Source organism: Gigantopelta aegis, chromosome 8 (genome assembly GCF_016097555.1).
Source record: "Gigantopelta aegis isolate Gae_Host chromosome 8, Gae_host_genome, whole genome shotgun sequence".
Classification (NCBI taxonomy): Eukaryota; Metazoa; Mollusca; class Gastropoda; order Neomphalida; family Peltospiridae; genus Gigantopelta; species Gigantopelta aegis.
Window position 1 is genome coordinate 26,534,444 of NC_054706.1, and position 15,341 is coordinate 26,549,784.

The 15,341-nt window shown below is 35.9% G+C and overlaps 1 protein-coding gene across 1 annotated transcript; it reads right to left on the minus strand.

Annotated features, from left to right (window-relative positions):
* Window positions 1-5,393: 5,393 nt before the first annotated feature.
* LOC121378534 lies at window positions 5,394-14,861 on the minus strand. Its single transcript, XM_041506746.1, has 3 exons — window positions 14,622-14,861; window positions 6,607-6,870; window positions 5,394-5,579 (listed from the first exon to the last, which is right to left on the minus strand). The coding sequence occupies exons 1-3, from the start codon at window positions 14,803-14,805 to the stop codon at window positions 5,413-5,415; spliced, it is 615 nt and encodes a 204-aa protein (XP_041362680.1). The 5' UTR covers window positions 14,806-14,861; the 3' UTR covers window positions 5,394-5,412.
* Between the last annotated feature and the right edge of the window lie 480 nt (window positions 14,862-15,341).

A 15,341-nucleotide genomic window follows, 5' to 3' on the forward strand; every position in this document is an offset into this window, starting at 1 on the left:
ATATATATATATATATATATATATATATATATATATATATATATATATATATATAGCCTACATTAGTGATCCTTTTTGAAACTAGCGATTGGTTGCCTCACTGTGATAGCCCGGTCGTCATGGTCATCTGAACTTAACTTTATTTACACCCAGGCCGTAAAGTAAAGTAGCACAACGGAAATTGATTGTTTTGTGACATATAAGTCAACTTGAAACTGGTTGCTCTTTCTTATACTCCAATCATCACAACTTGCAGATCAAATTCAACACTGCGACGTAACGTGCACGTGTTAAGACAATCAATTGAATTTTGCAATAGACGCAATGAAATTATTTGGGTGAAATATTTTTTGTGCGTATGTATTTCAAGCAAAAATCTCGATTTTTAAAAAAAAAAAATTGGGATAGTTATGCAACTTTAGACTTCCCCTTTAAAAACACAGGCAAACACTGACAGACACACATCCCTCGATAATCAAGCATCCGTCTTTTAAACCTTGAATTTTTATATTGATGTTGATCATCACTTTATTTATTTGCATTACCATAGTTTGACACCCAATAGCCGATGTATTTTTCGTGCTGGGGTGTCGTTAAACATTCATTCATTCATTCCGTCTTTTAACATAGACCAATTATTTGATATCTTTTGATGAGAGTTGAAGTTTGTTTTGTTTAACGATACCACTAGGGCACATTGATTTATTAATCACTGGCTAATGCATGTCTAACATTTGGTAATTTAGACATGTAGTCTTAGAGAGAAACCCCGCTACATTTTGTTCATTAGTAACAAAGGATCTATTATATGCATCATCTGACATACAGGATAGCACATGCCACGGCATTTGGTATTCCAGTCGTATATCTTTTGATGATGTAAGAGGCGCGATTATTTATTTGGTGGTGTAACTAAAAAGACAACAAACCAGAAGTTGATCAATAAAACTGATATTATATATTCTCTTTTTAAATCATTAACAAAATACTCAACAGTGTTTATAGGCCTAAACTGTAAAATCATATGTATCAAGCCAATGGCATCCACATGACTGCAATAGTCCTCACAGTAACAGCAGTAGTAGATACATCTGGAATGCTGATTTATCGTATACACGAGGAAGAATATTAATTTAATACATTTTGTCTAAACATAATCAATGTAATAAGAATATTTAGACAATGCTGGGGGGTGGGGGGAAATATATATACAAAATGAAAAAGTATTAAAAATAAAAATGAAATAATATTAAAATAAATATTTTAAAAATTATAATAATTTTTTTTAAAATAAATAAAAATATGATAATAAAACAATTTTTTAATTAACTGAAATTGTTTTTATAATGATAACACACAAAAAAAAAAAGTTTATCCGAGAATGTGAAAAAAATAAAATAATAATATTAATACATTTTTAAAACCCCAATTAGACAGGTCCAGATAAAATTTTATCTTTTTTTCTTCGTTTTTTTTCACCTTCATTAAAAAAACTAACGTCAGCTATTTTTTTCTTGGTAGGGTCGGATTCCGAAAACACTTTTTTGTTTTGTTTAGGCCTAATAAAATTAAAAATTCACTACAAAATAATTCTTATTTGGAAGTCACAAATCGGCAAATCAAGTTTTGACTTAATATATATATCAAGGTCGAGACACAGGTAAAACGTATAGTCATAAGCTTTCAAAAGTAAAATATTTTAAAATAATATAGGCGTCGAAAGAGGAAGGCACAAACCTGATATTGAAATGGCAACGCGTCCACCAACTAGAAAGACAAATTTGAAACTCGATACACACACACACACACACACACACACACACACACACACTATACAAGGTATTTGTGGTTGTCCTAATGTTGGTAGTAACCCAAACTGGATTTTAATAAGTTTGTACGTACAATATACACACACACACACACACACACACATTTGTCGGAAATATCCTATAATGGCAGCAAAACTCGGGGCAGTCCCTTTAAAAATTACAAATATATCTCTAAATGAGAAATATTTGTTTGATTTAAAGATGTAGACCCTAGTTTCAGTCCGTAAAAATGGACACTAAGTTTAGTTAATCTACAAACCTGCAACACACATTTGGACAAGGTTATAACAGAGAGAAGCTGAAGTCTGTGATGTTTAAACAGGGAAATACCGTCAAAAATAATTAGAGCATGTCTCTCATTAATCATTAATTTTTAGACGAACGTGCGTTTTTAAAAACTAGGGTATGTCGCTTTAAGTACTAGTAATACGTGCATCAAGCAGACGAGTCACTGCACGTGAACCACAGTAGCTGCTTCATCAATAGATACGCTTAAATATATTTGTAGATACACAAATGTACATTAAAAGGTTCTTGTGACCCTGGTTGTGACGGAGACAGCCGTCTGCACATTAACTTTTGACCGAGGTCTGAAACAACTGGAGTAGCACTTTAATGATCGAAAGCCAGTACATGGAGTAATTAACCCAAGAAGGTTCCCTGTATTAGTTAGATGGTATCTGTATTGTTGGTAATTTTAGAGAATTAGTGTGGCCATTATTTCGCCACTCGTCCATAAATGGCAGGACTGCCAAAGATGGGACCCAGCTGCCAAGAATCCCAATAGGGGATATAAGCTGAGAGTTCGTTCTGTATGGGGACTTGGGGTGGCAAGCACGTATAGAGAGGCGGTGGAAACGCTGTCTGCTGGACGAACTTTATTAGTCCAGTGGACATAGGTAACTATATTTTACTGCTCTGTAGTAACTGAAAGGTATTTTGTTGTGGCATTCAAGTATTATAACTATGTGTATTCTTGTTTTGCTTAGTGGGGGAAGGACAGCTGGTAATCTAAGTCAGACCGACTAAAGTAAACTGTAGGCGTCGCTTACCCAAAATATATATAGAGAGGTTATAATATCTATAACTGGTAATCCTAATATCATGACCTGGTAAATTATAGGTCCTCTGAATATTGGATGTAGAGAAGACTGAGGATAATAATTAATTATCTCTATAGGTGGTCATTCTAATATCATGACCGGGTAAATTGTAGGTCCTCTGAATATTGGATGTAGAGAAGACTGAGGATAATAATTAATTATTCTAAGGTTGGGTTATGTTTTATCTGCGAGTGATAACTATATCCCTAATTGTCAAGTGATTAAGTTTACGTGTGGTGCTCAGTCTAGAGGTGGTGTGACACTGGTTTTAACAGGCCATGTAAGTGCTGTAATACTTACCTGGTATTATATAATACATATTTGAAACTAAACTTGTGTTGTTGTCTTTCTAGTGAATTTAACGTTGGTTAATAGTAAATATAAATATATATATACGATCCTGTTCCCTGAATACCCCTAGAGCCAAGCCACTCGGGTAGAAACCTACCTGATACAGGGAGATCTATTTGTATAGGTTGGGGATATTTGGAAAAATACTGTTACATCCATTGCGGGCTTCTGATTCTGTTACCGGGGAACTAAGTGGTGGGAGCAGTTGCCGGTCACGGCGTTAGAACCCCGTGACACTGGTCAAGAGTTGTCAGGGGGATACATGGACAGCAGCAGCATGCATTGTACTAGTCTTGTTGATCCAGGATGATACAATACAAGATGGGCGCCAAAATATCTCCTTCAATCCAAAATGGCTGCCATGAATGTAAGCGTAATCCTATGACATGGGTTAGTGCGGTAACAAGCTGAGCTGTAAAACGTAACACACCCCCCCCCCCCCCCCCCCCCCCCCCCCCCCCATACACACATACCACCGATTGTTTTTCCCAGTCAGGTGCCAACAGGACCGTATGATATTCAACAAGATGGAAAACAATGTTTTTTGAGATCTCTTATGAAAAGACATGAATGGACGAAAGACGACTTGAGCAATTATAATTATAATAATTATGGTGGTGGATTGTCACGGTGGTGATGATCATTTTATGTCCATGTGTCTGTCCAACTGAAATTCAGGCATAATGCCTCGAGAATTACACAGGCTTGTCTGTTTGGGACATGTTTATGGAATAGTGTACCTGTAAGAGGATGATCATTTCTACCATACTACCTACTTCATTTATAATGGCTACATTTGTCATGTTAGTTAACTTCGGTCACATAGATAATTATAACACTACTTTTACCAATTTTATTTATTATTTTAACATGACGTTTGCGATTATTTCCGATGAACTACTTCTATTACTAAGTTATTTCTACTAATTTCTGTTTATTTTTCTCATGGGTATTTCTACCAATTTCTGTTTATTATTTTAAGCTTAATTTTGTCCTTATATCCAATTGATCTATATCTGTCACATGGTCCACTTCTACTAATTAGTTTTGTTTTTACGTGATGTTCACGTGCTTATAAAATATCCTATCAAGGATCAAGCACGCTGTTCTAAATACTCACCTCAGCTATGGACAGTGGCAAACACACGTCTTTTTTTACCCACCCCATTTTCCATTTGCCAGTATCCAAAGAAACACGACTCATAGACAATGTTAGTACCCCCTTCCCAATGTGGTGGTTCCCCCTCCACATCCCCAATATAAAATCCTTGCTACACCAACGAGACAGTTGGTTATTGACCAGTTGTATGTGTCAGTAAACAAGGGTCCTCCTGTACACTTTCCCACAAACATGACAACACGTTCCACAAACTTTTACGGAGTCTATAGCTGTGCATGCTCCGTGTTAAAGCCAGTATTGTGATAGAAACACAGCATGCGCCAGTTTTAATAAACGACCACCACCACTCTGAGCTGAGTGGTGTCACGGTGTTGTCATAGTTGTTGTAATGTATTCAAACTGAACAGGCTGGATCACGCAAAAGATTGTATATAGCTGGCAAGTGTGAACAACGCCAGCAACCAGCCTACAGTTGATGAGTCAGCTAAAACAATATCATGTCGGCTCTGTATTCTTCATGTATATTACGCCAGCCAAATCACCCGACCTCACACAGATGGAACAATCTCACTCTGAAAAGGTTTAAAGAAGTCCACTCTCGTGTATATTACGGCAACCAAATCACGCGACCTCATACAGATGGAACAATCCCACTCTGGACAGGTTTAAAGAAGTCCACTCTCGTGTATATTACGACAGCCAAATCAGCCGACCTCATACAGATGGAACAGTTCCACTCTGGACAGTTTTAAAGAACTCCACTCTCATGTATATTATGCCAGTCAGATCACCCGACCTGTAATCTACATTAGTCATTATGACAGCCAAATCACCTGACCTCACACAGATGGAACAATCCCACTGTGGGCAGTTTTATAGAAACCCACTCTCATGTATATTATGCTCGCCAAATCACCCGATCTGACATGCCATGCCCCCCCCCCCCCCCCCCCCCCCCCCCCCCCCCCCCCCGATCCGCCTCTGCAAACGCCTCGGAACAGTCAATCCATCAGTATTTTCCACCTGTCTGTTCAGATTGCTCTTCAAGCATCTTATCAGTTTCTTGCGTGTGCATTCGTTCACTTTCCTGAGCATTCTTAAAAACTGCACGCGACTGGTCGCCACCGACTCCATTGCTAATTTCCTCATCTTGTCTTTCCAGATTTAACATATCAACTAAAAAGAAGAAAAAAAATCAAATTTTAATATATTACTCTTATTAACATGACGCTATATGATGTACTTATAATATTATAGATATGGATACAGTAACTGCGTGTGCTTGCGTGTTTAATATTAAATTAAATATACTCGATAGTGCAAGTGTGGCGATACTGTGGTTGTATGCTATATCAGGGCTACGTTCAGCCAGACCTAACAGAAAAACGTCCGCTAGACTGGTTTATGCGCTTCACATTAAACCCAATGGCCACGTCAGGAACCAATCAAATAATTCGTGAACGTTAGTGAAACGTTCGCTGCCTGAACTTAGAACTGGCCTCCAAATCGCCTGCCGATTGCCTGAACGAAATTTCGGAAGAATGACTTTTTATCACCTTGTTTAAGTCATATATCTAAATTTAACTATTTTCAGCACACGTCATAATATATTAATCATTGTTATGAATAAATTGAACACACATCGTTATTTAAGGGGAGCTATCTCTCTCGCTGTCCATCACTCCCCCGAGACTAGTTCAAGGGGAGTAAATTTAAATTTTAGCTCCCTTGGCTTGTGAATTTATAAAATATCAATATGGTAATATTTTAAATAGTTCTCCAGAATCTTAGTCAGGGTAACGATAATTAATCACTTCACGTGGAGGTCTGATTACATTAAATCAATTTTCATTAGCTCCAATAAAGATCATGTTGTCTTTTGGGTATCCCGGGTACCTGTCCATGGTACATTTCTGAGGCGAATCCAAGCAGGAACCAGTGAAAATTATTGGGTTGCCCTTTTCACAAGATTGTCCATGTGCCCTTTTCCCTTAGTTGCCATCCCCCTAGAAACAAATCCAGGATCCGCCCCTGCATTCCACCAATATCTTCATTACAGTTTCAGGAGATCAAATGGTTACCTAGTGGCGATGTAGATGATAAACACACACACACGCATGCACAAAGACACACACACACACACACACACACACACATCTGGAGCTAGAATCGAATCAGAGAATCCTTGTTATGTTTTAATTACCTGGTTCCAGGTTGTGTGGTTGATGGTCGTGAGCTTTAACCCCGGACCCAGCGTCTCTCCGACCATGACCTATGACCTCGTGTGGGGTTTGTCTCCAGCTGCATATTATTTGTGCTATCTTCTGTCTGTACTTGAGGATGAGAATACTTATAACTGCAACTATGATCACAAGGGACATAATTACAGCCAACAGGATTTTTAAGTTGTCGTCCCCAGGTTCATCAGTTTCGGCTCGTGTTGTTGATGGTGTAGACATGGAGTAACCTGTGGAAAGAAGGAATATTTAACAACTCACTAGCTCGTATAGAATGGACGAGGCGCATGCTTGTGGTCTGGCTAAACAAACCGAACTACGTTAGTTTCAATGAAAGTGTCTGGACTGGATGCGTGCGATCAGTGCGTCTCTAAAAATGCAAGAATGAATAAATGAATAAATGAATGTTTAACGACACCCCAGCACGAAAAATACATCGGCTATTGGGTGTCAAACTATGGTAATGCAAACAAATAATGTGATGATCAACATCAATATAAACATTCAAGATTTAAATAAAAACAGTGTAAAGAACTGTGCAAAAATACAAATATCACAGATAAATACTGACTTTTACTCAAACTTTCAATTTGTGCTGTATTGGCCATTCTCAAAGAGAATGTTACACCCCTGCACCACGGCGAGGTTACAGCACGCGCAGGGGCCAAAAACGCAAGCGGCCAGCCCCATTGAAATACTCGTGTATGGTGTACATGTCCAAAACGCAAGCGGCCAGCCCCATTGAAATAATCGTGTATGGTGTATATGTCCAAAACGCAAGCGGCCAGCCCCATTGAAATAATCGTGTATGGTGTATATGTCCAAAACGCAAGCGGCCAGCCCCATTGAAATAATCGTGTATGGTGTATATGTCCAAAACGCTATGCATCAGATGCAACAGTCGGACCGCACGCACGCGCCGCATCCGGTCTATATGAGCCTTTAGTGTTACGGAATTATTCGAGGAATACAGGTGGGGGAATGGGGACGGGGGCACAGATCTTATGTCCTCTAGGCTCTAGCTTGTAAGAATAAATCGGGGAACTCTCAGGTCACACAATTTATTGGTCACAATCGCAATCTCTGAATGAATGAATGAATGAATTGATTAATGTTCAGCGACACCCCAACACAAACTACATCGGCTATTGGGTGTCAAACAAGAACACTATATAATTGCAGTCTGAAACAATTAAAGTTTGTTTTGTTTAATGATATCACTAGAGCACATTGATTTATTAATCATCGGCTATTGGATGTCAAACGTTTGGTAATTTTGACATATAGTCATACGTAATATAAAGCTGGACCATTTCTTAATTGGGATGGTGATACGAAAGTGTGTCTTTTTATCCATTGCTAAGAAAGATATTGTATTTTGTTGGGTGCCCACCCATATTGGCATCAGTGGTAATAAAAAGGCAGATTCAGCTGCCAAGTCTGTTTTGGGTTTGTCTCATACTAGGGTTGGTGTGCCGTATACTGATATTAAACATAGAATTAAGCGATTTATCTTTTCGATTTGACAAGTTGAGTGGAACGGTGAGGTTGCGAATAAGCTTCATGCTATCAAGCCAATCATGGAAGAGTGACAGTCCTCATATAGGCAGTGCATGAAGGAGGACATAGTCTTGGGTTGTGCTCGCATCGGCCATACATACTTGACCCATTCATTTATCTTGAACTAAGATCCTCCACCCCAGTGTGAACACTATCGTTGTACTCTGACGGTACGCCACATCTCAAGGAAACTAGAAAATATATATTTGGACGAAGAAATGTGATGGAATGATTTCGATTCCATCGATCCTGAACTTTTGTTGCAATTTCTTCGAGATACTGACTTTTATTCTAAATTTTAATTTTACCGATCTGTGATATTTGTATTTTTTGCACAGTTCTTTACACTATGTTTTTATTTAACTTGAAAAAGGGTTTGAAATTTACCCCTACACCAAAGAATAACAATATAGAAGAATTAAAAGAAGATATTAACGAGTTCTGTCGCCAGTTAAGAAACACTAAAAACCTTTTTTAAAAACGATAGTTCTAATGATGATTCTATAGTTAGGAATAAAAGTTACTGGAGTGCAATTAAAGGTAGGAATAGAAATCTTGATGATTATATTGAATTTGTTTCAAAATATCCTCTCAATAACAATTTTAAATCAAATTCAAATATAACAGATTATTAAAAAAAATGTTTATTAAATTTAGCAAATGATAAGTCAATTGTTATTAAACAAGCGGATAAGGGTGGTTATCTTGAATACAGCTGAATACAAACAAATGGATCTTTCCATAATTGAAGATCAGAATAATTACATACCCCTGCGTGTGCTGTAACCTCACCGTGGTGCAAGAGTGTAACATTCTCTTTGAGAATAGCCAATACAGCACAAAATTGAAGTTTTGAGTAAAATTCAGTATCCGTAAAATTCTGTGAAATTTGTGTTTTTGCACATTTCTTTACACTGTTTTTGTTTGAGTCTTGAATTTTTATATTGATGTTGATCATCACTTTATTTATTTGCATTACCATAGTTTGACACCCAATGGCCGATGTATTTTTCGTGCTGGGGTGTCGTTCATTCATTCAATTACATAGAAATTACAGAGGTAAAATCAAACAACTTTAAACAACTTAAAATATTTATTAAACGATTTGAGGAAGAATTGACCGAATAGGAATTTGATTATTTAAAAAAAATTGAATGTAAGGAGACTAATTTTTATGACCTTCCTAAAGTACATAAGAGCCATTAATTCCATGTGCAGAGAAGCACAGAAAAGTTATGCAGAATTATTCCATCCTAATGACTTACAGTTACGACCAATCGTAGCTGACCCGGTGTATGCAATCCACCGACTAAGCAATTTCATTGATATATTGTTGAAACCATTTTTATTAAAAGTAATTAGTTATACCATAGACACTATGGATTTCATTAACAACATATCAGAAAAGACAATGGAAGAAAGCATACTGGTAATATTTGATTTAACAAAATTATATTCTAGCATACCACATGACCTTGGAATCACTGCAGTGTCATACTGGTTAACCAAATATCCTGGACTTTTGCAAGAACTAATTTCAAAGTCTTTAATTATAGAAAGCATAAAATATATATTGAAAAACAATATATTTTACTTTGATGAAAAAACACTAAAAACAGATTAAAGGGACGGCAATGGGTACCAAAATGGCACCAAGCTATGACACACTGACTTTAGGTTACCTAGAACAAATATTAGAAACTAAAATTGCAAATATATTTGGATCAGACTTTCAGCTATATTTCAAGAAGAACTGGAACACAATTTGAAGAAGAAAAAAATTGTCCGACACGTGCAAATAGCATACATACAATATAGACAGAATAGTGAGATGTGATATGCCCATGTGAAAAAATAATTGTTTCTTGAAACCGACCCTACCTACAAAAAAAAGGCTTACCCTGATTATTTTTCCCTATTTTTTTACATTTTTATTTTAAGTTAAAAAGAGTACAAATGTAGTTTTTTTTTTTTTTAAACTTTAGACTGGCCCTACCTAATATTTTTCAGTCATGTTCCCAGAATTCTTTTTAGGTACAAGGCAGAATAAAATTTATTTTCTTCATTTGTTAAACTGTATTTGATTATTCCTTTGTTAATCTGTCTATAGGAGGCCTACTAGTTGGGTATCTCTTTTGTAAGATGTAATATGTATGTAGGATGAATTTTCTTTTTATACTAAGCATATCTTAAATTACTGACAAAAACACTCTTAAGGATGCTGTGATGGTGGTGTAAACAAATAACTCCAGTAGAAGTGAAAATGCTGAAATTAAAGTAATTGGTAGGAGTAATCATGGGTTTACCTTCTCAGAAAGTCAGTATCTATGCCAAGTGTCAAAACCATGGGTCAAAATTATGAAGGCTGTTTTTCTGAAACACATGTTTAACACCAAATTTAAAATGTGCTGAGATGTTGTAATAAAAATATTAATTTCTTTTCATTATTAGTTATTCTAAAGAGACTGCAGAGCTTGTTTTGCAATGTGATATTTGATTAAATACTTGAGGCATAACAGAACAAACTGTTTTGTTTTAGCTACTGACCCAAAAACAAACTGACCATAACAAAATACTTTCTAAATTATAATCTAGAATTTATTTACATAAATATCCTGAAACTGGAAATTTTAATATTTGTTCAGTTTATTTATTACCTTTTAAACATTCTTCTTTCTTTTCTTTTTTTTCTTTGTCTTTTTTTTTTTTTTGGCCTAACTAGACTATTTTGGACAAATGTAGCAAAAGCCCAACATTTTATTCTGCAGTGACTGTTAAGCTGTCTCTTGAAATTAATGTAATTACAGTTAAGTTTAATTGGTGTTGTACCTATATTCACTTTAAACTAAATTTTATTAGTAAACCATAAGTGTACTTTTATATATAATCATAATTATTTCTTGCTGCAACTGGTTTTAGAAATCCACCTTTGTAAAATAGCAGTATTTTGTTTCTTTAATTTATAATTTATTACTCTTACAACCTTTGGAAAGGAAAAAATGTATAAGGTCTAAAGCAGTTTTCAATTGCTGTTAATTTCATTATCAGTGGAAATCATGGAAAGTCATGAATTTTCTTGGTAAATAAGTGTATGAACCATTATTAAGATAATTTACAGTGGACTTCTCTTAATATAAGTACTGAAAAGTAGAATATTTAGATACCGGTATGTCAAATAGATTTATGTTAAAACAGGCTCAGTGACATCAGAATTCCTATCAGATTGTCATTTTGTACACACAAATTAAATTATTTACATTAACAAATTATAAATATTGCAAAAAAATACCACTATCATTTTTAATTTCATGTAAATGTGCATGAAAAAGCATTGTTATATTTCTACTTACATGTAAAAAAGAAAAAGAAAATTAAGAACAAAAAACAATATATTTAATATTTTAAATTTCCTATTTATTTTTCATCATTTGAAAATTTAATGTTTATTTCTGTAATTATATGTGTGTTATTGATTTTTTTTGTTTTCATTATATGTATACATATAAATATTTTTTTAATTTTGATTTTACATTGACTATATATATATATATATATATATATATATATATATATATATATATATATATATATATATATATTGTATTACCATAACCTTTAAAGGGACACACCTTAGTTACGGCTAGTTGTTAACCATTACGGCGTTGTTTTTCGCTATTAAACCCATTTTTTCACAAATAAAATTGCACTTTACTTACCGTTTATTATTTAGAATATACATTTCCATTCACCTGAAGTGTTTTTTGGTAATCCTGGTAATCCTGGTGTTTGTAATACCACAAAATGCATTTTTCGTATTTCTGAAAAACGAACGCACGTTTGAGAAAAAACCGTTGAGCAGACAAGGTCTAATCTATTTTTAGACGGGATATTTCCATTTCAATGTCACAGACGTTGGTATACCACGTGACCGTTATCATTTTGGTTCGGTTTGTTTTCTCGTGCACGGTTCGCGCAATCAACATCCGATTTGTTGTTGTTCATTTGTAAGATTTTTCTTCACAGTTCGTGAACATTTTCAGTAACAATAAAGTTCAGACAAGTAAGTATCTCAATACAAAACGTTACAAACCCTTAAAACCAATAATTTTGCTAAGTCCTACGATATCTGGAGAGGGGATACAACCAGGACAGAACAGTTGGAACATGTCCAGGAGAGGTGAAAAGAACGCACCCCAAGTCTGTGAAATTTGTCGTGACGTAGGCATTGTTGTGCTTCGAGCGACATCTACCGGTGACATCAGAATACAAACTTTCAAAATTATTTCAAGCAATTGGGACATGGGGATTCCCATGGTATTTATCGATATAAAACCTGCTTTTTCACTCCATTTGATAAAAACGTGATCTAAGTGTGTTACAGGTTTGTAGATTAACCAAATTATAATTTATTTTCGCTGGATGGAACTAGGGTGTGCGGCTTTAATTTTATTTGGGTTGGGTTGGGTTTGGGATATTTTTTTATTTCATTGAAATAATTTATTAAAAATAATTATGTTGACAAATTTGGTTGAATTTACACTACTCTGCAAACGAATAATTTGTGGTTTTAAACACGTACATCTTCATATTAAATCGCGATAACAAACATTGAATAGAACCCGGAAGTAAACAGTGAAGAATGGAACGTGGCATTTTACAAATTAAAACTTTATTAAATGCTGTTACCGGTTTGTTTTGTTTTGTTTTTTTATTGCAAACACTCAAGTATTATCAGTCAATATGTACACATTTAATGGTTTTGGCATGGTGGATATATGATAGAAACTTGTAAGAACGGTAGGGAGTAGCCTATATCATACATGGTTGGGAGAGACTAAATCGTAGACACTGAGTCGTCAGCCAGTGAGCGTCTACTGAATATTAATGAGCAAACGGTTGATCGACATCGCGATTTTACGACATCGAGTAATGTCCTGGTGTATATATAAAAATTATTCCAACTGTAGATATTAATGTAACAAGTATTTAATAATATACAGAGTAGTTAATAAATTGTGTAATTGAATGTTACGTAGCGTATATCAATGTCGTTGTTTGTTGTACGATTAAGTATTTCCGTACATGGTTGGGGAAAACCCACGATTTGACTTTTTTATTCTTCCATTATTTTTATTTTTTTTAACCACCAACTGCGGAATTTCGTAGATTTTTGTGTGACCACACGGATCGCAGTTACGTGTGGAAGGGTCGTAGTATGTTCCTTCGGGACACAGAGGCTTTGCCGCAACGTACAATCCCTCGTACTGAACAAACTGCTAGTACAAAAAACAAGATCATCTCGTACGAAGTAAATGCCCGAAACCAGATCAATACAGCATTACTATGTTGGCCGCAGCGTGTTACTAGTTTCAGCCGGCATTCCATTGTGTGTGTTCTATTTATAGTTTATTACATGTCTTTATAAATACCTGCAGTTTATTCCGAAGGTTAAAAATATCTACCTTGACAGCCCTTTTCAGGGCTACCTCAACAACCTCGTATAGAGCGTGGCATTTTACAAATTAAAACTTTATTAAATGTTGTTACCGGTTTTTTTATATTTTATTTTAATTTTTTATTGCAAACACTCAAGTATTATCAGTCAAATATGTACACATTTAATGGTTTTGGCATGGTGGATATATGATAGAAACTTGTAAGAACGTTAGGGAGTAGCCTACATGGTTGGGAGAGACTAAATCGTAGACACTGAGAGTCGTCAGCTAGTGAGCATCTACTGAATATTCATGAGCAAACGATTGATCGACATCGCGATTTTACGACATCGAGTAATGTCCTGGTGTATATATAAACATTATTCCAACTGTAGATATTAATGTAACAAGTATTTAATAATATACAGAGTAGTTAATAAATTGTGTAATTGAATGTTACGTAGCGTATATCAATGTCGTTGTTTGTTGTACGATTACGTATTTCCGTACATGGTTGGGGAAAACCCACGATTTGACTTTTTTATTCCTCCATTATTTAGTTTTTTTTAACCACCAACTGCGGAATTTCGTAGATTTTTATTATTTACTTTACTTTTTAGCCGTTCTACGCTTTAGTCACATACATGCTCATAATTAGGTCGGGAATAATAGAGTGGATATACCGATCGGTGCGTTACGACAATACAAATTTAGAAACCGGAATGGTGTAGTGCACGAGTCGGAGTCTCTGATACAATCCTATTGAAACATGTAAAAGGATATTATTTCTTAAAATTGTTTTTAAATACCAGGGCCGTGCCCTTGGGGGGGGGGGGGGGGGGGGGGGGGGGCAGTTGCCCCCTGAGAATCTCACCTGGGTTTTTTTTACTCCACAAAATAGCATACACACCTCATGCAGGTACATATATACTGTACACTTGTTGTTTGTTTTTTGTTTTTTAATGAAATTTAAAGTGTTCACTTACCTGGACAGAGTTCCTGGCACTTTTTTGCTGTCCCCTGAATTTCAGCCCGGTAACAAATGAGACTACACGGATCGCAGTTACGTGTGGACGTGTCATAGTATGTTTCCTCGGGACACAGAGGCTTTGCCGCAACGTACAATCCCTCGTACTGAACAAACCCTGCTAGTACGAAAAACAAGATCATCTCGTACGAAGTAAATGCCCGAAACCAGATCAATACAGCATTACTATGTTGGCCGCAGCGTGTTACTGAGTTCAGCCGGCATTCCATTGCGTGTGTTCTATTTATAGTTTATTACATGTCTTTATAAATACCTGCAGTTTATTTCGAAGGCTAAAAATATCTACCTTGACAGCCCTTTTCAGGGCTACCTCAACAACATCGTATAGGTCGGTACGTTTAGGCTTAAATTTTAAAAATCCGACACCCTTTAAATTTTCGGCCGAATCATCTAAATTTGCGTTCAATCACCAGCAATATTTCGGACATAACGCAACAAATTACTTCAACTTTTTGGCTTAATTCTCCTTCTGAGAAACTTCAAAATTATTACCGCCGCCTCTTCCGCATCTGCCTCGGCCAGCCACAGCCGGTCTTCGGTGCTCCATGTGCCAAGTCGTAAGCGAGAAGACAACCACCCCCTCCCTGTCTTGGACGACAGGCGTGCGCTACAACAGCTTGTTCTGAATGTGCACGTTAAAACCTATGACCTGATATAT

Coding starts and splice junctions, on each gene's coding strand:
- LOC121378534 (XM_041506746.1), bottom strand. CDS start 14,805: ATGATCTTGTTTTTCGTACTAGCAGGGTTTGTTCAGTACGAGGGATTG. Junction 6,871..14,621: donor GTGCCAGGAACTCTGTCCAG/GTAAGTGAACAC, acceptor TTCTTTCCACAG/GTTACTCCATGTCTACACCA. Junction 5,580..6,606: donor ACCACACAACCTGGAACCAG/GTAATTAAAACA, acceptor TCTTCTTTTTAG/TTGATATGTTAAATCTGGAA.